Genomic DNA, 25,259 nt, shown 5'->3' with positions numbered 1-25,259 from the left:
TTAGTTCTTTGAAATCCGAAAGGAATCCAAAAAGGGTACAAATTTGTTGCTGTGAAGTGTAAGTCCAGATCTGATGGAGTCAATAATAACAAAAAAAATTGACTCAATAGTGTTCTTCTGCTTCAGATTGAGATGTTGGGCAGTGATTGATGAAAAACTCAGATGAAATGTCAATACTCTGTGCTACTAACTTGGACACAGAAAGGATTGCGTCCCACTGATCACGAATCTTTTGAATATCTTCAAGAAGCCATTCAATGTTATCCCTCTCAACATTTAGGGTAGCACTGCATGCTTCAATTACAAGATTAGTTTCAGAGATCCACATGGATGACATTAAAGTGCATTCAAATTTGGATGTATACTTCTGAATTGACTTAAATTCAGTGCTAGCCTGAGCTATGAGAGTAAGAGATTCAAGCTCACTTAAAGCCTTTTTCATAGAGTCCAAATGCTGGTTTAATACCATCATTTCTTGCTGACCATTTTGTTTTCGATATGCTGTGAAGGGAAACAGGCAGATACTGCTTCGGAATGTCCCACTTTCGAAGACTGCTACTGAATAAGTCACACAACTGCTGGATTCTTCCAAAGCATGTGATTGCTTCCTTGCATGATTCAGTGCAATCAACGCCAAAAAGAGTTAGTGTGTGGTTGCTATAATCTGGAAAAAATTCAGTTATAGGAAAAGCTGCTTCTTTCCAGTCACTGGCTGTGCAGCCAGACTTTGGTCCTCCGGAGTCCTTGTCCCACATTCGCACCATTCGCCACCACATGTGTCTCTTGCCTGCTTCACTAGGCTACAAGATGAGCTTTTGTTCATAGGTGCAGAAGTTCGTAAGCTGTACGTTTGTAACTTGGGGAGTGTCTGTACTTGGGCATTTGGAGCAAGGAACTATGCATGACATTAAATCTGAAACCTGTGATGCATGCACCAGAGGTGTAAACACCTCAGCCACTTGTGGTATGTCCACATTTCAATTGGGAAGGATAATGGTCGCACATGTAGCTCAGACCTGAATGACTGAATAAACCAGTGCCTTTTTACTTGCTTGTCATAAGAACATAAGAATGGCCATACTGGGTTAGAGCAAAAGTCCCTCTAGCCCAGTATCCTATCTGCCTATAGTGACCAGTGCCAGAGGCCCCAGAGGGAGGGAAAAGAAACAGGTAATCTTCAAGTGGTTCCTCTAGAGTCACTCATTTCCAGCCTCTGACAACCAGAGGCTAGGGACACCATTCCCACCCATCCTGGGTAATAGCCATTGGTTGACATAACCTCCATGAATTTATCTAGCTCTTTTTTGAAGCCTATTAAAGTTCTGATCTTCACAACATCCTCTGACAAGGAGTTCTACACTGAGCATTGTATATGAACTCTGATTACAAGCTCAGAACTATGTGGAAGCCAACTGAATTATGCCACTGAACAGAAGTGAGATGATATTCAAGTACTTTAGGTCACTTGCTCTCTCAGCAGGTGATGGTTCTTTTTTCTTCCTTGTGTATTAATTCTCCCTTAGATGATTCCCTCCAGGCCCACATGTATTGAGCCCTAGACACATTTCAAACCTCATTAGCAGCTGACTCCTCAGATTTGGGCTCACAAAATGCTAGTAATCATAAAACTTCAGAATGCAGGAAATGAAGTTGGGGTGGGATCCACAAAGGTACCTAGGTGTCAGAGTCTCAGGTTTAAGTTTCTTATTCCCAGATTTGGCTCCACTGCATTCCACAAAACTCTTGCCAAACTCTGTGACACCTAAATTCACTTGTAAAGTAAACGTTCCCAAGATATCTATTTTCCTAATTCTGGGAAAGCATATTGATGACTCACTCTAGGCGTCCACATGCCTAGCTCCCACCTGAGCCTCAGACCAGAGACCATTGCTACTGCTCTTGTCACCCACACAATCATTTTTAGCCCTGTTAACATACTTATTTGGGGTGTGAGAAAGCCAGGCTCAATCCTGCACCCATTCTCTGTCTGGGTATGTCTACACTACCCTCCTAGTTCGAACTAGGAGGGTAATGTATGCATACCGCACTTGCTAATGAAGCCCGGGATTTGAATTTCCCGGGCTTCATTAGCATAAGCGGGGAGCCGCCATTTTTAAATCCCCGCTGCTTCGAACCCCGTGTAGCGCGGCTACACGGGGCTCAAACTAGGTAGTTCGGACTAGGGTGCCTATTCCGAACTACCGGTACACCTCGTTTCACGAGGAGTACCGGTAGTTCGGAATAGGACCCTAGTCCGAACTACCTAGTTCGAGCCCCGTGTAGCCGCGCTACACGGGGTTCGAAGCAGCGGGGATTTAAAAATGGCGGCTCCCCGCTTATGCTAATGAAGCCCGGGAAATTCAAATCCCGGGCTTCATTAGCAAGTGCGGTATGCATACATTACCCCGCTAGTTCGAACTAGCGGGGTAGTGTAGACATACCCTCTGAGGGGAGGAGAAGATTGAACAGCGGTATCCCACCTCGCACAAAAGTGCTCTAACCACTGAACCACAGGATAGTTTCACAATGGCCTCTCTCAGTCTTCCTGTTGAAGCTGTTGCACTCTGGCTAAACAGTGAAAGAGAGGTTAGAATAGGGGGGACTGGACCCAGAGTTTCAGACATGGGTGCCCTGCCCATTGAACTACACAGACATCATCTCATTCACTTGCTCTCCCTTGCCCAAGTATTATCCAGCCATAGAAAGGAAGAAAAGCAGTTAGGGTATGTCTACACTACAACGTTAATTCGAACTAACTTAGTTCGAATTAGTTAATTCGAACTAAGCTAATTCGAACTAACGGATCCAGACTAAAAAACTATTTCGAATTAGCGTTTTGCTAATTCAAACTAGCATGTCCACATTAAGTGGACCCTGAACCAGGCTTAAGGATGGCCGGAAGCAGTGCCGGCAGGGCATCAGAGGAGGACTTAGAGCGTGGAGATGCTGTCTCAGGCTAGCTGAGGGCTGTGCTTAAAGGGTCCCGACCCCCACCCCGGACAGAAAGTTCTCAGGGGTGCCCCGCTTGCAAAGCAGTCCTGGCTTGGATTGCCCGGAGTACCCACACTGGGCACATCACAGCACTCGACCATCAGACCAGCTGCACTTGCCGCAGGCTTCCATCTGGGGAGAGGGAGCAATTGGGGGGCTGCAGGAGAGCTTCCACCCCCAGAAGCCCACAGAGCCAGCCCAGTCCTCCCCATCGGGGGCTCGTACCCCATTCCTCCCTCACCTCCTTCCACTTACCCTTCCCTAGCCCCTCTTCTTGATGTACAAAATAAAGGACAATTGTGTTCAAAAATGGAATCTGTCTTTATTGAACAAAACTGGGGGAGACTGGGAAAAGGAGGTGGGAGAGGGGAAGAGAGAGGCTGGGAGAGGGGAGGGCAACTAAAATGATCAGGGGTTGGGAACAGGTCCCATATGAAGAGAGGCTAAAGAGACTGGGACTTTTCAGCTTAAAAAAGAGGAGACGGAGGGGGGACAGGATAGAGGTCTCTAAAAGCAGGAGTTGGGTGGAGAGAGTGCATACAGAAGAGTTCTTCATTAGTTCCCATAAAGAAGGACTAGAGGACACCAAAGGAAAGGAATGGGTAGCAGGCGTCAAACTAGTAACAGAAAGTTCTTCACAAAGCAAAGAGTCAACCTGTGGAACTCCTTGCTGCAGGAGGCTGTGAAGGCTAGAACTAGAACAGAGTTTAAAGGGAAGTGAGATCAAGTCATGGAGGTTGGGTCCATGGAGTGCTATTAGCCAGGGGGTAGGAGTGGTGTCCCTGCCCAAGGTTTGTGGAAGGCTGGAGAGGGATGGCATGAGACAAATGGCTTGGTCACTGTCTTCGGTCCATCCCCTCCAGGGTCCCTAGTGGTGGCCGCTGTCGGCAGACAGGCTACTGGGCTAGATGGACCTTTGGTCTGACCCAGGATGGCCATTGTAAGCTCAGGGCTCAGGGGTCTCAGTGGACCACCTTGATTTTCATGCACACCTGCTCCTGGGTGGCCAGGCTGGCAGCTCTCCTGCCCTAGACGGCCACTTTCCTGTGCCTAGTGCGGAAGTCGTGGACGAGGTCCACGCTGTTCGCACTAGCCCAGGCGGGAGCCCGCCTCTTGTGGTCCCGGGCAAGCTCCCGGGAGCCACCAGCCTGGTCCCGGGAAGAGGGGGAGGGCTGGGGGGCATCGGGTGGGTGGCTCGATCCGTGCCAGGTGCAGGGTCTGCTGGCTGGGTGCTGGCAGGCTTGCACCTGGCACGGGCACCGTAGCCAGCTCGTGCCCCTTTAAGGGGTCCGGGGCCGGGAGGAGGGCAGACGAGTTTCCCTGGTGTTGGCCAGAGTGGCCACCAGGGAAACCTGGGGAGGGCTAGCCTCCCACTAGTTCGAATTAAGGGTCTACACAGCCCTTAATTCGAACTAGCTAGTTCGAACTAGGCTTAATCCTCGTAAAATGAGGTTTTCCTAGTTCGAACTAAGTGCTCCACTAGTTCGAATTAAATTTGAACTAGTGGAGCGCTAATGTAGCGCCTATGAAAATTAGTTCGAACTAACCGTCCGTTAGTTCGAACTAACTTTGTAGTGTAGACATACTATTACTTAGTTAGATGTTCTAACTGATTTTTCCAGAAGAGGGCGCAAATTTCATATATATATATTAGTATTAAACACATGTGCTGCTACTGGCAGATGATTATATTTAGCCTACATCAATAAGAATGGAATTGAAACAGCACTGGAGTGGTAATGGGATATTTTGTGTCTTGCTGCCTTTTGTCAGATTCAGCCCCATTTTATTTTCTACTACTAAGGAGCAGTTTAATTGTGGTTAGCCTAAGTATAGCTGAACAGTCTGAGGTTGTACCTTCCTGGTCTGGCAACCTCGGGACCTGACTGGTCGTGAACCAGGGAATTTGCCAGAGCAGAGGATGTCAGTGCCAGCCCCTCTGCTGCCATTGGCTGTCAGGCTCCATTATTGCAGCAGCAGAGGGGCCACCATTGACCAGGTGGGGACTGGGGAATGCTCAGGGGAAGAGGGCTGCCGAGCCATGAGGCGAGGGACCAGAAACACAGCCCTGCGGGAGAGTACTGAGCACCACTGCACCACCACCACTGGGCTGTGCTCTCAGCATCCCCCGTCGGCCACAAGGCTGTGTGCTACGCAGCCAACTTGCTTCTTCTGCAGAGCGTCCCTCCACTGCTCCGGTTCCTGCTCTTCTCCCTCCCTCTCTGAGCTTGAGCACCACAAATGAGCTATTTGTGGTGCTCTGGAAACTCTGAGAGAGTGGAGGAAGAGTTGCTAAGCACAGGGTTGCCAGCCTGGGAGCAGGGATGCTGGACCACAGATGTTGCTGGACTACAGAAGTCAAGACTATAGAGGTCGAACCTGTACTACAATCTTAGAAACTAGAGTTTCAAGAGTGCTTAGCTCTCACTCAGGAATCTAAAGGACTTGCACAGGACTCTTGGGAAAACTGTTCTAAGAAGTCTGGCCACTTTCTTTAGCTACATAAACAGCTCTTTTGAGCATGCGGCCCCACTGGCAGATTCTGGTCCTTATGATCTTATGGTTCTTTTACTGGAGAATTACTGTAATGAGAATATTTCTAAATTCAGCCTGTTTTGTTGTTCAAGTCAAGGTACAAAATAAGATTTTAGACTCCAGTTTAAAAGAATAATTTGGCACATATTTACCTAATTGCCCTGGCCGAGACCATGCCTTCTGTGTCATTAAGTCCAAGTTCCTACACAAGGTTCATATTTCAACTTATGCACAAAGACACTGTTCCTAAAGGCAAAAATCTTGATGCTAGTGCCCAGCCTGAGTAGCTCTAATGGGCAGTGTGCAAATGCTCTGGAAATATGGAGGACAATTCCGTTCTTTCTCTCTCTCTCACACACACACGCCTTATGCTTCAGAGATGGAGCAGCATTTGCCCCAGTTGTGTGGGGTGCTATGAGCTGAGAAGCAATTATCCTCTTCTTTAAAAAACATAAACAACAATAAACTTTTGGAATGTCCTAATTACTTCATTGTTATTAATAGTGCCCAAAAGTCCCAGACAGGATGAAGTGTCCTTTTGTGCTACACAATGTACAACAAGATACTAGGGGTTATAACAAACAATAGGAAGGGAAGGGAGAGAGAACATGAGATTAACAGTGACTGGAATGTCCTGTGACTGGTCTGCCATTGCACAACTCGGTGGGTTGAAATCAATGTATATGAAACACACATACACCACCCCCTTGCCCATTCACTTAGTGATTATCTTAGGCACTTTCTTTTACTGCGAAGCCTAAAAATGGATCTTGAAAAAGGGTTTGACATTTGCATTCGATTCTCCTCCTAATTAACGTTTCTTCATGACTATGCACAAAAGAATGATCATGCATGGAGTGATTATTCAGAAGAGCAATTCATTTTCAAAGGAGTATATGTGCTGTGTCAAGAGTCAGTTTTAGGCAAGAGAATCTTCAGCTTCTACAGTAGCTATATGATTTATATACACCCATGGCTTTCAACCTGAAGTTATAGCTTTGACCTTTAAGCTAATTTACTGTATACCCTAAGGGGCTACACAATAGTCATCCACCAAAAATGCTTCTATAATGCGGCTCACCCATGCTAGTTACAAAAGAATATGCTGCACATTTTTTACCACATTCAAGTAAAATGAGCAGGTCACATAGTTGTACTCTCCTTTTCTGATAATCAGGGGTAGGGAATGCTTTTCATTTCTATTGTGTCTCCTATCCAAAGACATGAATGAGATAGCCTCAAAACACTCCTAGGAAGTAGGCATTTTCTGCAACCATTTAGTAATATAATTTTATTTAAAAAATGCCAAACAATGAAACCTTACAGGTATTCCTAGCCATATTTTTGTATAGGTTCTCCACTGAGAATATTCTTGACAACTGTTCAGACTAGCATGGGAATGTTCGGCAAGCAGGGATTGTCCTTGCAGGTGACCACTGACTGACATATGGTTCCAAAGCACTGAACACCCCCTACTACTGCCATATGTAGACTTAAAAAGGAAATGATGACAATTATTGTTGTTAGTGATCAGTTTAATGGATAGGTTTATGGGCAGAACTAAAAAAGTAGACCATAAGTGACTGAAAGCCATAATACAGAAATCACTGTTAAAATCACAATATTCACTTCAGAAGATAATAATCAAACTAGAAATTTAAGGCCTGTTAAGAAGCTTCCTATAGCAAATGTGATTTTAAGAGCCCTAGTACATAGTGAAAGCAAGGACTTCAGAAATATTAATTTGAAGTTAATATGACTCAGGTAGTCCCCACAGTATTGTCAATTGCATGTGATAAAAAATCAAGGATCAAGGGAAAAAAACACAAGATTTTTAAAAATAATATATTTTAGGCTCTTTTTATTTGACTTTTTAAAAAACTATTTAGGATAAAACTTGTGTCAGATTTTTAAGGGTTGTTTTCCTCCCAACAACCCTCTGGGCTAGACGGAAGGAAAGAAATTCTAATGAAAAATAACCTGACTCCAGAAACTGAGGCTTGAAGAAAAACACCAGATAACATGATTCGCAATAAGCCCCCAAAAGTTGACAACACTATTATTTCTAAAACAAACTGAAAACTTCAAATAAGAAACACTAAAATAGTAACAACATTACCTTTAGATGGCTGGCAGAAAAAAACTCAGGCACCTTCACGCCTAAGAAGATATTGAGATGACAGCGATAAAAAAAAACCCTACTGCATAGGATGGATTATGTACACAGAACATTGTATTAACATTAGGGAGTATTAAGAAGTCCTATTCTGGCATGACATGAATGCTGCCATTACAGAAAAACAATCCAAATGTAAATTCAGCTATAAATATTGGAAAGAACACAAAAGAATCACTGAAATCACATGAAATACCTCATTGACCAAAGGACATTTAGAAACAAATGGGGAGAAATACCTCTTATTAATGGACTACCATTCAATATTTTTTTTAAATATGAGCTGTTGCCCAAGCTAGCCAAGTAGCAATATAAACAACACCTTGTAAACTAGAGTTTCAAGATTCCGTGGGAGTTAACAGACAATACAATTCACAAGTGGTTGATTTTGGCAATTCTTTGTGATATATCAAGCTCCTACTTATGTACAGCTAGATGGGTTACCAGAAATGTCAAGGTAAATAGCAAAGAACTTGATAAAATAAAAGCCTTGTTACATTGATAGGATCTATATTTAGCATCACAACACAACTCGCCTGAAGTATAGATAATTCACCCTGAAGCAGTGACTAACAATATGCCAGGGCATTAAACTGCCATGTAGTTGCTTCCTCCTCTCCCCTTGAAAGTGGAAGAAAAGGCTAGATTTCAAAGTGAACCCTCCCTCCCTGCCAAGGTTACCATGCACACTGAGATTTTGCACTGTAATGACACTTGCAAGTCAGACAGGCAAGAGAAATAGGAAACATCTAAACATAAATAGTGATGACACTGGCTCTGTTTCCTTAGGACATTCAAAATGCTACTGACAGAAATCATGCACCAACAGATAATATGCCCAACCAGTCACAAATAAACAAAGAAATGAGGAGCAGCAAGTGCCAGGTCTTGATGCCGGATCTACCTCAGCTGATAAACAAGCCACTGCAAAAGTATTCTGGGGTGGGTGTCTTTCAATCTCCACTGTTAACACAATTCTACTGTGTATAAATGGTCAGTATTAATTGTGTCAGAAAGCAAGTAAAAATAACCCAACAGTAAGGGCATTCACCTGGGTCATGGAACAGTTGAGTTTAAGTCCCTGCTCTAAATCAGACAGAGTGGGGATATGAATAGGAATTTCCCACCTCCCAGGTCAGTGATCTAACCACAGAGTTTGGGGTTGTGTCTAGACTGGCCAGTTTTTCTGGAAAATCATCCGCTTTTTCGGAAAAGCTTGCCAGCTGTCTACACTAGCCACTTGAATTTCCGCAAAAGCACTGACTTCCTACTGTAAGAAATCAGTGCTTCTTGCGGAAATACTATTCTGCTCCCATTCACCAGAGGCATGTAAATTAGACATACTGACATAGTCAATGAAGCAGGGATTTAAATATCCCCCACTTCATTAGAATAAAAATGGCTGCCACGTTGTGCGGCTTAGCTGTTTGTCGGCATGAACCGGCAGTCAAGATGGGGATCAGTAGGCAAGGAAAGCCTTTGCTGACCGATCACTTATGCCTCGTGCAAGATATTCTCTGTCTTATTCGCTGTCCCTTTTTTAATGATTTGCTTTTTTGACTGCCGCTGCACACTGAGTGGATGTTTTCAGAGAACTATCCACAATGACTCTAAGATCTCTCTCTTGAGTAGCTGTAGCTAAATTAGTCCCCATCATATTGTATGTATAGTTGGGATTATTTTTTCCAATGTGCATTACTTCACATTTATCAACATTAAATTTCATTTGCCATTTGGTTGCCCAGTCACTTAGTTTGGTGAGATCTTTTTGAAGCTCTTCACAGTCTCCTTTGGTCTTAACTATCTTGAGCAGTTTTGTATCATTTGCAAATTTTGCCACTTCACTGAGGTGTCTCCCAGGTGGGGTGAACATTGAAAGACGCAAGCGAACGGGCTGGCAGAAACAAATGGGTACAGGGTGTTGGCATTTCTAGTCCCCAGGGAGGAGATGCTGGGAGAGCCAGGGCATTGTGGGAAGTGCTGGCTGCTTAGCCTTGCAGGCAGAGTCTGAGAGGTGCTGACCAGCTCCCACTGGCCACATTTGGGTCTGGCACTGAGGCTTAATCTTTATATGCATGCCCATCAGTGTGAAAGAATCTATTTGCATATATTTGCATATATACATACACACACACAACCACACTTAAGTTGCAGCCTTTGGCATGTGCTGTGAGTATCATTATGGCCCCTGGGTCTTCCAAAGTTGAGTAGCCGTAGTCTAGATCATCTCTAATCAGGGGCGGCCCGTGACTATAGGCGGACTCGGCCGCTGCCTAGGGCGCTGCCTTCAACGGGGCGCCCGGAGCGCCCGATGATGATGTCACAGGGTACCCGGGGCACCCAATGATGACATCAGTCCATTGATGACCCTGTAGGTGGGGGCGCCGATTGCGTATTCTGCCTGGGGCGCCAGCTGCCGCAGCCCGCCTCAAGCTGCTCCTGTCCCTAGTAGATGTCCATCTAACCTGCTCTTAAGTATCTCCAGAGATGGAGATTCTACAACCTCCCTAGGCAATTGATTCCAATGTTTAACCACCCTGACAGTTAAGAAGTTGTTCCTAATGTTCAACCTAAACCTCCCTTGCTGCAGTTTAAGCCCATTGCTTCTTGTCCTATCATCAGAGGCCAAGGAGAACAATTTTTTTCCCTCCTCCTTGGAATAACCTTTTAGATATTTGAAAACTGCGATTATGTCCCCTCTCAGTCATTTCTTTCCAAACTAAACAAGCCCAGTTCTTTCAGTCTCCCATCATAGGTCATGTTTTCTAGACCTTTTTGTTGCTCTCTGGAAGGTCTCTGGACCTTCTCCAATTTCTCCACATCTTTCTTGAAATACGGTGCCCAGAACTAGACACAATACTTGAATTGAGGCCTAATCAGTGCTGAGTATAGCAGAATATTTACTTCTCCTGTCTTGCTCATAAACTCCTGTTAATGCATCCCAGAATCATGTTTGCTTTTTCTGCAATAGTGTCACATTGCTGACTCATATTTAGCTTGTGGTCCACTCTCATCTCTATATCCCTTCTGTCCCATTGTTATTGTTCAATCTATAAACCACATTGATAGCACATCATGAGATTTCTTAAATGCATTAATTTATTGCCAGAATAATTCCTAATACTTTTTCCAGATGTAACATATTGTGGCCCAACTAAAAAGAATATGCAGAAATGTTTGTTGTTGAGAAAAATGATTGTTTTACTTTCTCATTATCTTGAACAATGCTACAATAATGTTCACTGCAAAAACTGCAGGGAAATGTTTATATATATAAAAAGGTCTGTTACGATTAAAAAAAAAAAGGAAAATGTACTGGGGTTTGTAAAGCTTTCCCTTCCTTTTACAAAAAATTGAAATTGACCCAAATCTGTTTGAGAATCTCCCGCTATCTGACTCATCAAAAATATTTCAAGTTTTAATTGAATTTAATGCAAAACGGTCTAAAAGTGAATCTCACCTAACTCCAGAGATAAATTCAGTTAGGAAGCCAGAACTGATTCCAAAGTGATAACTCTTATTCAAAATAATTTTCAGCTGGGAAATATGTGAATAATCAGGAATCAGAAAAAAAGAGAAAAAATACAACATACTTCTGAATATATATGGTCATTAGCAAAAAATGGTTTCTTTTTCTCATGGACAAGAACAAAATGAAACTACTGTAATAGTGGAGGAACATTATAAGAGGTACATAAAAATCATACTGAAATAATAACTTTTTAAGTAAAGATCAGTTGGATTACTCAGAATATGTAAATTGGGCATATGCATATGTCCTTTCTGGATCAAAGACTTTATGAAAACCAACATATTCCACCAAGGGCTAATGATTTCAGTTACAATTATAGAGGGGCATTCCTAAGAAATTTGGATAAAGATTTTGAAGTGGAACTTTATCTTTGTGTGTTTTATTTCAACTCTTCTATTACAAATTTAGGCCTGTGTCATGAAGTTTGAATTTTCCACATTCACAAATACAGCATTTCATGAAAACAACTTCATAAACATCACCCGGAATTTGTAAATTGTACAGATAGATTCCCCTCATTGGCACTTCTGTACACCTACTCCCTCTACTGTTTATATTTCTAATATGCCCATCACTATAAAATCTAGGTACCAAACACAAGCATCAAAGGAAGTATTACTGCTGAAGGGTCAAATGTCCATTAATTTTCAGATTAACTTTAGTTTGCCTCATGTTTAAAAGGTCTGCATTTGACTCACACATTTAAAGGATGATTTTTCCTAATTTCCATATTCTCTCTTGTTCCCATGCTGAGCATATTGATCTAGGGCAAATGTTTACACTCCGTTGTCACTATAAAGCTGCATGCGGTGACACGCGTGCATGAGTAACAATGTCAGGGCAGACTGTTAGGACCTAGGACACAAACCTTAAATTCGTTGTGAGTTCTGTACTTAGATTTCACCAATCAATTATTAAGTATAAACTCCTTAGACCTAAACCTGTAGTTACAGACAATCCCCTTGGTTACTCTGATCTATTTTGCCACACAGTTGAGCATGCCTTTGCAATAGGTAGTCCCTTACACCCAGGATCACCACCTTATTCAGGTTACTCCACCTTCCAAGAGACCAGTCACTTACCCCAGGTCAATTATACCTTAGGTCTAAATCAAACATAACGCTTGTAGCCAATCTTATAGTAAACTATATTAAGATTTATACAATAGCAAAAGGAAATTAGATAGTTATTTACAAAGCTAAAGCAAGTAAAAATATATATATACAAATGAGTTACAAGCTTAAGTTTCAAAAAGCTTCTATAATAAGCAAGTTTTACTGTCCTTTAGGACTAACCAAGTCTATGATACCAGGGCTCTCTTGCTTATGCCTAGTAAACCTTGTGTGTCAGAGTCCAAGGTATGTCTGAGCAGCACATACATACAGTTCCTTCTTGCTACAGAGTTTTTATCCCCCTCTTTCTTTGTGCTCTAATCATCAAATTCAATTTGCGTGATTCATCTTCATGGCAAGGGGAGGGCAAAACAAACACCTTTTGTCTTCTTTATCATCCCACAATAGTCTCTCTATTAGGCAGAATGGTAGCACCTTCTATTGGAGATGAGCACTTCACATTAGTTAATGTCTCCCTCCTGTCTGGTGATTTATACAGTAACAGAAGCTAATAATACAACTGCTCAAATATTACCTTACAATAAGGGATACAGAGGTTATAAGTGAGATTAATGCATGCAGCAACTCACAAACATTCAATAAAGTCTAAAAACATTCTTATGATTCTAAAACCTATTTTAGAAGTGAACCAAAATGATTCAACCTATGTATTTGCCAGTGTTAAGTTCAGACATGGGGATTTGGGCATAATCCAGCATCAGTTACCATAACCATTGTGAGCCCAGGCAGTCCAAGTTCAAATTAAGTCACTCCACTCAAGGTTTTTGTTTTTAATGTTCAGGAAGGAACATGTTCTGTAGTATTAATGGTGGCAGCTGATGCCTAGGGAGGTTATGGAATCTCCATCATCAAAGTTTTTAAGAGCAGATTAGACAGACATCTCTTAGGGATGGTCTAGATGGTGCTTGGTCCTGATATAACTATAGACAGGGCTTGCTGAGCTGTGGCGAGCCCCGCTCGCCAGCCGTGCGGTTTTGCGCTCTGCGCATGCGCAGATCGTTCTACACATGCACAGATTGCTCTGCGCTGGCTCTTCCGGGGTGTAATCTACTCGCCACTGGTGAGTAGATTACACTATTTGTCGAGCCCTGACTATAGAGGACTGGACTTGATGACCTTTAAAGATCTCTGATAAACAGTGTTGCTAAAGGTATTGGTTAATAATCCCTCCCTCCCCAGTAGATCATTTTCAAAGTTAAAAATGGAGACACTGTGGTTGGGAGAGTGATGAACAGGAGGTCATAGGGAAGCACTTTGTTTGGGGATATGGGAGATACTACCCTTCTCTCTCTTTCAGAATGAATAACTAGACTCATAGTAAAGGGCAGGTTGTGAGAAAACAATATGCATCTCTGTCATCCTTTTACCAGTCTTGCCTATTTCTTACCTCTCCCTTGTTAATCTAACCTCTGCCTACCATCCCGTCACCACACGCGCCACCAAGGTGCAGGGGAGGTGGTTTATAGGCAATACAGTATTTACTTGAAGGTACCTTTTAGAAATAGTTCTGTAGGCCAATAAATTGAAATTTGATTTAATTTAATCAAGTGTATATCTGTCTTTCCCTGTTTTCAAAGACAACAAAGCAGTGTTATTTGCCAGATGGAATGCATATCATGTAAGAGCACGAGATATGTTTCTGCAGATTTCCTGTTCAATTTGTTGAACAGGTTATCTATTTTTTAAAGCATTGTATTTAAAAGTTTCAGAGAGAAACACATGAACTTTTAAAAAAAATAAGACAAGCTATAAAAATAAAATAACTACATTGATCCCACCATCGAGGATTGACATCTTTCTCTTCAAATAGACTGTACAGAATGTAAAATGGGATGAAGGGAAATTTAGCAACTTCTGAGAAAACTCATTTTAACTGTTTTAAATGTTTTTTTGTTATCATTCCCTGCAAAGTTTAATCTTTGTTATGTAACATATAGACAATATAACTTGTAATCATTCTTAGCCTAATAGTTTATAAAGTAAGTATGGCTATTTTGCCGTATGTTTTAGGATAATTTATGGTCTGATAGTAAAACCATTTAAGTTAGCTGATGGTTAAATGCTGAAGCATATTTTTGTTTGATCCCACTATGAAGGATATTTTCCAAGCCACACAACAAAGATTGAAATAGAAAAATCACTAATTTGACAAGGATGTTCTACAGAGCTCTGCTTACATTTTCCATCATTTGAGGGAGCGGAGCTGTTTCGACTTGAAGAATGGCTTCCACTGGAAAACCTTTGTAACAGAACAGAATTTCTGGATACTCAACAGAGTCTCTAAACAAAGCTCCTGGACTTGCTAAGGGTGGAGTCTCAAGCTCCAAAACTTCCAGTAAATCTTTCACTCTGACCGTAACCAGTGGGCTATACTAATGTCAGGTTTTATTTCCTGCATTTCTGATTTCCCTTTGCAATATTTAATTCTTTAGAAGCACTCCAGGATACTCTCTAGTAATGCACAAATAATGTTTTCTGTTTTTCTTTGACCAGGTGCTTCCTATGCACCTAGAAAACCATGTCACAGGAAACAGTGTAAAGTGGTTCAGCCTAAGGACTGTAAAAGTAAAAGAAAAACTTATCTGGTATGCAGGCATGACGACCCTAATCTGTTTATACTGGCAAAAGAACAAATAATGCTATCGTCTGCTATTTAATTTATGAGTCAATAATGGTTGCTTATGATTTTACTCTGCAAAAGTTTAAATAATAGAAGTACTTCAGTCTTGGCAACAAAAGTGTTTCTGACGAACTCCTCCATGCAAAGCAATATAATATACCTTTGTATATATGCAAAAATATCCAACTGTTTCACAGTCACTTGCAATCTATAAGTAGCGATAATCCTATATTGTCTATTATTCTTTTACCAAGAAATCAATCACAGTGCCTGATTATTAAGAAGACTGCATAATGGCTTACAAAATATATATGCAATCTACAGACACAGTTTTTACAAAACTGCGTGTAAATGGAATAAATATATATGTAAATGACGCATTATGGAAATCTACTAATGCAATTTTGGTGGAAACCAGATACAAACTATATGCCTAACTTTTAAAAACATTGGCCCATCATTTAGCGTAGCAATTACAATTTGCTCTCACAACACTAAGGGTGTGTCTAAACAGCACCCTAAACTCGAAATAAGATACTCAATTTGTGCTATGCAATTTGTGTATCTTATTTCGATCGTCTTTAAAAATAAATGATTTCAAAATTTGGTGCATCTACACAGTGCCAGATTTTGAAATAACACACTATTTCAACACATCCCTGCCTCATCCATTTCTCAAGTCTCAGAGGAATAGTCATGTTAGTCTGTAACTTTAAAAAACCACCACCAACAAAAAACAAGTAGCCCTGTAGCATGTTAGGGACTAGCAAATATATATATATATATATATATATATATATATATATATATATGTATATATATATATGCAGTAGTATCATGAACTTTTGAACTTTTGTGGGCAAAACCTGAGGAAGTGGGTTTTGCCCACGAAAGCTTATGACACCACATATATATTTTTGCTAGTATCTAAGGTGCAACAGGACTACTTGTTTCATCCATTTCTCATTTGTGTGCCGGTCCAGGGTGCCATCTTCTGGATGCCTCGAGGTGTCCCTGGCCCATGATGGGTAGATGGTGGGATCCCCTCTCAGTATGGCATAGAGCACTACATAATAACAGCAGCTCTAGGAGAGAGCACCACATTTTGTATGCCTTCCTTTGACTTTTGGTAGGATTGATGCAGCCCATTCCTCTTTGCCCACCATTGAAGATCATCCCTGCCATGCGCAACTTCTGCAATCAAGACTTCTTTTCTGCACCACGCAGCAGCACAAGAGTTAACTGGAATTTTCCACAGAGCTATGCCTATGAGCTCGCAAAGGTGGGCTAGCAAGAAAACAGACATTGCCAAAACACCCTGGGGATTTTAAATTGGGTGGGGGGGCATGGACTATGGGTCATTGTGAGAGCCTGGCAGCAAAAATTCAAACAGAGCAGTCACTCCCATGGACTGATTATACTGGTACTAGCACTTTAGCACATAGGCACTAATTTTGTGGGTGGTCTAGGCTCAAGCACCCATAGGAAAAAGTGCTGAGCAACCCCTAGCACAATGGTTTCCAGCCCAGAGTGCTTGCAGATCAACTATTTGATGCCCCAGGGCTGCCTGCCAATCAGCTGATCGAGAGTGCCTGCGGCAACTGTAGCACACTGAGAGGCTGGCAGAAGGCACTGGAGAAGCCTGGGGGGGGGGGCAGAACGGGGGTCAGCTCAGGTGAACAGGAACCATGATGGGAGGATGACACAGGCAGATGGACAAGAGAAAAGAATACCTGGATTTTAGGGCACTGAACCCAATCCATTCCCGATTGTACCTAGGAATAACTGTGGGGGAAGAGATTAGTCACAGTTAGAATTTGGAAAGATTGCAGTTGGACGATTTGTGACTTTAGAAAACGATATCTGAAGAAGTGACAAGGGGATAAAAAGAAATGTACTAAGGAGCAATGTGTGAAAAATACAAACATCAGTGGGAGGGATGCCTGTTGCAAATGCCTCCCAACTCCTCAGTTTGGGGAGAAAGGGAACACAAGGAAGAAATGCTAATGAGTAGCCTGCCAATCTCAGTGATATGACTCTGGATTTACACCAATATAATTAAGATTGTCTCAGCCATTGTCTCTATTTTTAAACAGACAAAAATAATGACATTTCTCTGAATATTATCCCTAAATATTTTTTATTAAAAGAAATGTCGTGTAAAATAGAACGTTCAATAGAACAGAGGGAAATTGTTTCTTACAAATGTCCAGAAAAAAACTAATTACTTACACCAAAGGATGCAAATTGCCTTTAATAATTAGGCTGCCACATTCTGGACTAGCTACAGCTTCTGAAAGGTCTTAAAATTGTCCCATCAAGTGGAGTGTTCTGAGTGTTTTACTTGAAGGTCTCAAAATAGTTTGCTTCTCTTTAAAGAGTCAAGAGTGGAGCATATCCCTGCCACAAAGTCACACAATTTATCAGGAACAGATGGAAACGTGTTCTTCAGGAGTACATCATATCGTCAGGGCTGGTACTGGGCACATAGTAGTAACTTTGGGTCAAACAAGACCACTCAGTGGTGAATTGATTCTCAATGGCTGCACAGTCAGTTTGCCATGCTGCTATAATTCTATCCAACTCTTCAGTTGCAGTCCCAATCCTAAAAATGTTATCTCAGCTTTGGTCACATTGAGCCTCAACCAGCTGGTACTCATTCAGGACCCAATCTGCTGGGTCATCCATTCCCCTGCTCCAAAGGAATCAGCTGTAAGGAGATATACAGCTGGTGACGTTCACCTGGTGCAGACACTGTCGCCCACAATCTCTTTACTAACCTTCCTCAGGGTCTAATACACACATTGAAAAAAATGGATGTACAATGCAGCAGAACCCTGCCGTTTCCAGCATGAGAGAGTTTTTGGGATTGATGAAAAATCACCCTCTAGTTTCTCTCATATTAAGAAGCAAAGCTGTTTCAAAGCAGTTCCATCTATTTCTGCTCAGTCAGGACATTGTCAGTCATCAGTGCCTCATGATCAACCACATCAAAGACAAGGGACAGATCCAATAAAATCAGCACGGGCACAGTGGGTCTGGTTCTCATTTCACTATTAGTGTTAAACAGAACTTAATAGATGGAAAATTGACATTTACACTCACTTTGGGGCCTATTTACTCTGCTAGAGTGACATACTAGTATACAGAAGAATCAGATCCATTATGTTCATCTATAGCCAGGAGGAGATTATTAACCAGTGCCTGCAGTTTCTGTACCACCTCCTGGTCTAAATCCAGATTTACCAGCAACAAGAAAATCGGACTACTGTCAATATTGACATAGCTACTTCTTCGCCATATTCTTAATGAAGAACTCCCACAATCAGGAGATTACTAATAATGTGTTGGTGAGATCTTCAGAAACATGTAAAGGTATTACTGACGCTTTTTTTAAATACATCTAGCATCCATCCGTCACACAATAAAGCAATGATTGCTTCTACCATCAAAGGACCTGCTCTCTCACTCTTGGCCTTCACCTGCCAGTAAGGACATAGTTCCAAAGCACAGGAAGAGGCCTAAAGGACCCTGAGCACTTCACCCCTCCAGTGAGAAAAACTGACTGAAACACGGAGAATGATCAGATGTTAACCTGCTCCCATGAATTCAACACGCTGTATCTCCACCAAACCATTTTATCAACACAGTAATCAGCAAATTCCTCACAACTAGAAAAAAAGAAAACCACCATTCAGTTTCCAAGTTCGGGCAGGTTGGATTAACCAAGCTACCCACAACCCAAAACAATTCAAATGTGTATATCACTGCAGAACTACAATGGAGACAAAACTTACCCTCTCTTGCACAACATCCAAACGAGAGTTTTTAAAATTATTTACAGCACATTGACCAGACTTCATCTGGGATTTCCTCCACTGCTATTCCTTCCCTCTTCTTTCCTCTGCTGCAAGTGACCCACAGTGACCTGGAAGGACAAAGTCAAGGGCATTCAGGAACCACTGTATCAGTAGCTGTGGACATAGATCTTGATAATACCCTCTAGACCATCAGTAGAGTGAGAAACTGGCAACAGAGTGCACTCCTTCAGAGGCTTTCTGAAACGTGCTTGTATATCTAACTGTTGCAGGCTTTTAAAACGGCTATATATCAATGAAGTAATTATGTTAATGTTAATAACCACTTGGTAAGAAGCAAAAGAACACTCACTACAAAAAAAATTACGTCAAGGCTTGTTCTTCCCCTCCAACCACAACCTGTTTGGCAAAAACATAAACGATAATGTAACAATTGTTTCAATACAAATAAGAGAAAAGACTAATTAACTTGTGTTCTTTTCATGTCAACTCCAAAGGCATTGTTGAGCTTTCAAATGGAAAATAAATAACTACTGACCACAAGAGAAACCAGGATGTAGAATGTTATTAATGTAAACGGTGTCTTGTGGAATATCATTCTGTTAATTTTAAAAGTTGCAGGTAGAAAGTTACAAGTTCAACACATAACTAAAAAGCTGAGGCAACAATATTAAAATGTATGGCATCTAAATTCTTATTTTCAGAAAAATCAGTAACAGAAATGAAACAAATTCAAATTGGGAGTCATTTTAAAAATGTTTCTATGAATATATGTATCTTAATTTTGCCATGTCCATTTGTCATGGCTGATTAAGACATATTTTACATGCAACGTTTGAAATATTTTATTCAAATGTAGATTGACAAGAATTATTACTCTTTGTGTGCATTGTGTATGGTAATACAGGTTGAACCTTTCTAGTCCGGCACTCTCTGGTCCAGCAACATCCATGGTCCAGATTATTTTAGTTAGCCAGATGTCCACTTTTCATAGGTATGGCCAAGTTTCCCACAGTTTACAGCCACCAGTCCTGGCTCTCGGTGTTCTGTGCTGTTATTTAGCTCTAATTTGCCCTTAAATGTCTTCTAAGAACCCAGTAAGCAGAGGAAGTGTTGGTAACGCTGCTGGACAATACTGACCTTCTGTGGTTCGGCAAATTCTCTGGTTCAGCACCAGTCAGGTCCTGAGGGTGCCGGACTAGAGAGGTTCAACCTGTATGTAGAAATACATATCCACACATTTAATTAAAATACAGATTAGTTTGCTATTTCGAGCATAGGAATGCTCTTGTTTCCCATAGCAGGTAAGTAAGGCTTGTGAAACAGCTAAAAACCTTTGGCACCAGTTCAGATATTTCTTGTGGGTTTGGCAAATTCTGTTCCCTGCTCCTCCCCTCTCCCTACAGCAGGGACCCTGGTCCCCATTTGACTTCCCTTGGATATCCCTGGACCAGGGAGTCTCCCATTTCTATTAATCACGCAGTGCATGAGCAAGTGCCACTGGGAGTCAAATACTCTGTGGATTCCCCTGCGCTCTGCTGCACAGTACAGGAACAGGCTGCCCACATGCCAGATAGCAACACTGTTTGGTTCACCTGCCCTCCCGCTCCCATCTTCACAGAGGGGCAGCCAGGTGAGATTACAGTGGCATTGTGACCACCCGGAGTGTCACTTTAGTCTACTCCAGCAGCAGCTGTAGTGATCAGTACAGGACCTCTGCTTAAAAATGGCTCCATAGCCACAGGGATTTTGAGCAAAGGCAAATGACACTTACATTATGCCCCCTCAGTTAGCACTATTGCTACAGATAAAGCTGAAATGCACCAGATATAAAGTAAGCTTCTGAGAAAATATTAAGAAATCCCTCCGTCTATTATGTCTGCTAGTGACACTCCCCAAAACACTCATATTCACAAGAGAAACAAATCTGATTCTGGAAAGTATTTCTTCTTGGTTCTTTCACTATTTTAAAGAACAACATCCTTCCATCTCCCCTCACCAATAAAACCTCTGAACAAACAAACACACAACCCTCTTACAATCCTTTTCATCCAACAATTAAGCATTGCCTATCCAAACCTCAGTAAATCATTACAAAGGCTGGATTAGAAATGCTGGGTAGACAGCAAGGTTTCAATGGATCTACAACAGCGTTTCTCAACCTTTTTTTATAAAGTACCCCCTTTTCAAAAGAAATTGTAAGTACCCCCAGTATCTACAGTTTTCAGACATGCATTTTTTTTCTACCACTGCAACACATTAGTTTAAATAACTTAATTGTAGCATGGCGGGCGATGAAATTTTGGGCGTAAAAAGTACAAAATAATAAAGTGCTGTGAAACTTAAAACAAAAATTCAGTTTTCTCCAAATGCCAGTTGAGGTAACGTACTCCCCAGATTTCTCTCGAGTACCCCTAAGGGTACTCATTCCACTGGTTGAGAAACACTGATCTACAACACCTCTAAAACCCTGTCAATTAATCAAAATGGACAGGAATAGGCTATTGTGGAATAATTTATATGCACATCTAATAACTCATTATTCTCACAAGATAGATACACTGTCTATAGCAGCTCGATACTACATTAGTGTTTCCTCTTACTAACAAAGACCATGGCCCTGGCTATGTGAGCAGGTAAGCAGACAAAGCCAGACAGGAAGGAGAGTACAATGCACAAGTAGCCCCAGAAGCTGATGCACCCTGACACAACAATACTCTGGTACTTAGGGATCTGGATTATTCTGGTGGATTAGCAGAAGATGTTTAGGTACTACATTTTATATGGTAAGAATGGAGGGTATGTGGTCAACAAATACAGGACACAGATATCAAAGAAGAGCGCTGACCCCAGAATATGTTGGGTGCACATTTTTGGTGGAATAAGAGAAGCAACACATACCGGGTTTGGCAAGATCTAGATGCCACATCCGAGTTTTTGCAGCACTTGTGAATTGGGGTGCTTCAGGGCCTACATATAAACATAGGCTAGACCAGGAGTGGGGAACATACAGCCTGGGGGCCGGATCCAGCCCCTGAGGCTACTGCACTCTCCCACCCAGACCCCAACCCCAATTCCCATCACCCCCCTTCCACACACTGAACCCCTCCTTTTTGACCCTGCCCAGAGCCTAGCAGGGCCAACAGAATCTACCAAGCTCTGGTGTGGGAGGGGAATGTGAGGGGTGTCTTTCTGCTTCTCATTTGGGGGCCACCTCAGTGATGTTGGTATTTATTTTTGCAAATCACTTTTGTGTGCCCCCCTGATTTTTCTGTGGGTCAGCGGCCCTAACCCTTGGGCTAACCCGTGCTTTGCTCTCTGTTGAGGTGGTGTCGGTGGAGAGATGGGGAAGGGGGGGGGGCTCCCACAAGATGCACCAGCTACAGCTCTGAGGTGTCAAGATCCAGTTACAGCGCAGACACCCGGCCTCTCCTTAGGCAGAGACAGAGAGCGAGTCTGTGTCTGTGTTTACAGGCTCTGGCGGGGAGCCGGTGCGCTGGGGCGCTCAGCCTGGCCCCTGTGGGACGGGGACGCAGTCAGGACACAGCGCAGGTGCCGGCGGGGAAGGGAGCGGGTCTGCCCCTGAAGGTCCCTGACGCGGCTGCGGGGGGATGAGCGGGAACGGCGGGACGCGGCGCCGCAGGAGGGAGTCGCTCACCCCCCGCCCCAGCCGGCCAGCGCTCGCCCCGGCCAGGGTTTCGCAGCAGGGGGAGGATGCGCGGCGGGCGGCAGGGGTGGGGTCTCTGGGGCTGCAGCTCCCTCTGCTGATTCGGCTGCCGGCGGGGCCGGGTGCGCTGCGCAGTTGCTGCCGCTCCCCCTCCGCCTCAGCATCCCCCATGGCCAGCATGGCAGCGCAGATCCTCGCCTTCCTGCTGGCCATCGCGGGCTGGGTGCTGGTCTCCTCCACGCTGCCCACCGACTACTGGAAGGTCTCCTCCATCGACGGCACCGTCATCACCACCGCCACCTTCTGGGCCAACCTCTGGAAGACCTGCGTGACCGACTCCACCGGCGTGTCCAACTGCAAGGACTTCCCCTCCATGCTGGCGCTGGACGGTCTGCACCAGCCCCGCCGGGGCTTCTTATCCCTCTTTCTCTCTCTCTCTGTCTGCCCGCCCGCCCGCCCGCAGCCCGGGAGCTCCCCTGGCTGAGTAAGCGCCTGAGCTGCTGGCCGGCAGCGAGGCTCAGGGCCAGGGCAGTAGACACACACACACACTCATCCCCAGAGCCACGTGGGGAGGTGGCCTAGGGGGGCGGTAGATGGGGCGAGCTGGTGTTGGGGGTGACCCTCTCCATCCAACCTAAGGATCCGCTGAATTCGGGAGGTAAAAGGTTAATGATTTGGTGGGAGAGGAGGAGGTTTGCTTGGTTGGTTGATGGGTTGGGTAGGCAGAGCGCACTTCATAACAATGACAAAGACCAGAAGAAATATTTTCCGAAATCCTGTTTGAGCTCTTCAGCTTCTGACTGAGAGATTGAGGAGGATGACAATAGCAGCCAGGGTGAACGATTTCTTCGAATATTCTTAGAATATTCTGAGCAGTTTGATTTCTATTCAGCACACTTCAACTCTGTTTTCAGCCCTTAGACAAGTCATACTTACCTGCCACAGGAAGCCTTCATTTGCTTGGCATATCAGAATAATCTGTATTTTAAGTCAAAGCTGCACCATAATACCTCTATAAAGAGAAACGATACCTGGCAAATTAAAGTTAAATAAAATATGGTTTCAAACATGCATGTAAAAATACCTGTTTATCACTGCAAAGAATGTGCTTGTTTCCCAGAGCACATGTAGGGAATCAAGTTTTATATACACATTGGAACACTTTTAAAATAGCCCCCAATATGAATTGTTTCCCTTCTATTATTTTGCTGAAAATCAGACCTTACATGCAACTTGTAAATATTATTTGATGAATTTATAACTTTCCTCCAGAAATAAACAGATATGCCACTAGATACTGTTTACATTAATATAATTCAACATCCTGCTTTCTCCTAGTCTCAAGAATTATTTATTTTCCTTTTGGAAACTCAACAGAGCACCTGGAGTGGGTTTGAATAGAATGGAAGCAATTATTTCTCTTTCTGTTTTTCAATTATTGCTATATTTTCCTTTACATTTTTCTGACAAAGTGGTGGTGATTGGAGGGGAAGAATGTATTTTTTCTTAAATTAATGTTCATTTTGGTTTTTACTATGTGGTTATTAATTCAGATGTAATTACTTAATTGATATATAGTTTAAAGGCTTGCAACAGGTAGGTAGGCACAAATATTTATTGCTTAGTTTTAAAGGGATCAGCAATACAGAATCAGATCTTAAAATTTTAATATAGTGTTTAAAGCTAAATATTACACTATTACTAAAAAGATATAATTTTCTGTTATTTAAGAGAAATCATATATACTCTTTAGGAAGGAAGGATTTTTCTTAAAAGAAATCGTAACATCATGTTGAGTAAACTGCATAGAAAGTATGTTGGTTCCTATGTTGGTTCAGTGCTTAATCTATTGCCTGTTACATTTAGCTGTTGCTCAAGTTTTTATTCTAAAAGTTGAATGATGAAGGGAATTCATGCAATTTCTGACGTTCTAATTATAAGATCACAGTGCAATGATCAGACAGTGTATCCCATCAACATTGCAGATAACCTCTACAGTAATCTGCTGACAGTCAAAATATATACCTAGACAGACAGAAAGTGTTAAAATATGTATAACCATTTTGAAAAACAAATTTGGACCCGCAGCATTTGACACATGGCTGTGAGAGAAGGCAGTAATATTTCTGATGTGGAAGCTGCCTTTTAAAAACAATTGGGAGCTGACTGACCAAAAGGGATTAGTAATGATCTAAAACCTTGTATCTTTCTTTCCTATAAAGGGTTCCTCTAGAGCTGATCTGAGATAGTGTCAGGTTAATGTAGGTGATTTTGAACTACTGTTGCTTCTGTTGTTCCTGATTTATGGGCAAATAGAGAAGCTTATATCCAAATCCTGCCACTTGTTTTAGGCGAGCAGACCATGGCATCTGCAGAGTAAGTGGGCCGGATCCTCAGATACCATAATTTGTCTTGGCTCCTTTGACTTAAATGATGCCATGATATATTATATCAGTTGCAGATCTGGCTCACTGGCTTCAGTAGGGATTGGCAGATGTGCTGCAATCCTCCTGCTTGGAGTTAGTTTGGAGAATCATGTTTAAAGGATGCAGCCATTCAGTCTTTTTAACAAGGCATTCAGTTCCAAACATACTTGTTATTAAAGTCGTCAATAAAGCTTATGAGATCAGGAATATTTGGTCAATCAGAATTCCAAAGGGAAAAAAAGATAGGACAGAGAGTTCATCTTCTTGATCTCATATTTTAATTTCTTCTGTCCAGTAGTTTGCTTCCTTCTCTCCTGTACTTGCAGTTCAAGTTAACTGATCTGCAGATGAACTTTTAGTT

The 25,259-nt window shown here is 42.5% G+C and overlaps 1 protein-coding gene and 1 long non-coding RNA gene across 4 annotated transcripts in view; one reads left to right on the top strand and one right to left on the bottom strand.

The window, feature by feature from the left end:
• The window catches only part of LOC112546609 (uncharacterized), a 77,098-nt gene extending 54,741 nt beyond the window's left edge, over window positions 1-22,357 (bottom strand). The window contains exons 1-2 of one of the 2 annotated variants that reach the window (XR_012900575.1): window positions 19,946-22,357; window positions 18,785-19,204 (exon numbers count right to left, since the gene is read on the bottom strand). This is a non-coding gene — a long non-coding RNA (uncharacterized LOC112546609). Of the gene's footprint in view, window positions 1-18,784; window positions 19,920-19,945 lie in introns of those variants that run through there. The other variant, XR_012900574.1, reaches the window with a different exon arrangement.
• The window catches only part of CLDN10 (claudin 10), an 83,331-nt gene that overhangs the window by 30,606 nt on the left and 27,466 nt on the right, over window positions 1-25,259 (top strand). The window contains exon 1 of one of the 2 annotated variants that reach the window (XM_006128137.4): window positions 22,377-22,861. The exons of the other annotated variant lie outside the window; for it this stretch is intronic. Within the exon in view, the coding sequence (XP_006128199.3) occupies window positions 22,417-22,861 (445 nt within the window). The 5' untranslated portion in view covers window positions 22,377-22,416. Of the gene's footprint in view, window positions 1-22,376; window positions 22,862-25,259 lie in introns of those variants that run through there. 2 annotated transcript variants of the gene reach the window in all.

The sequence above is a fragment of the Pelodiscus sinensis genome, chromosome 1, assembly GCF_049634645.1.
Source record: "Pelodiscus sinensis isolate JC-2024 chromosome 1, ASM4963464v1, whole genome shotgun sequence".
NCBI classification, from domain to species: Eukaryota; Metazoa; Chordata; order Testudines; family Trionychidae; genus Pelodiscus; species Pelodiscus sinensis.
This window is presented reverse-complemented; position numbering and strand designations above follow the sequence as displayed.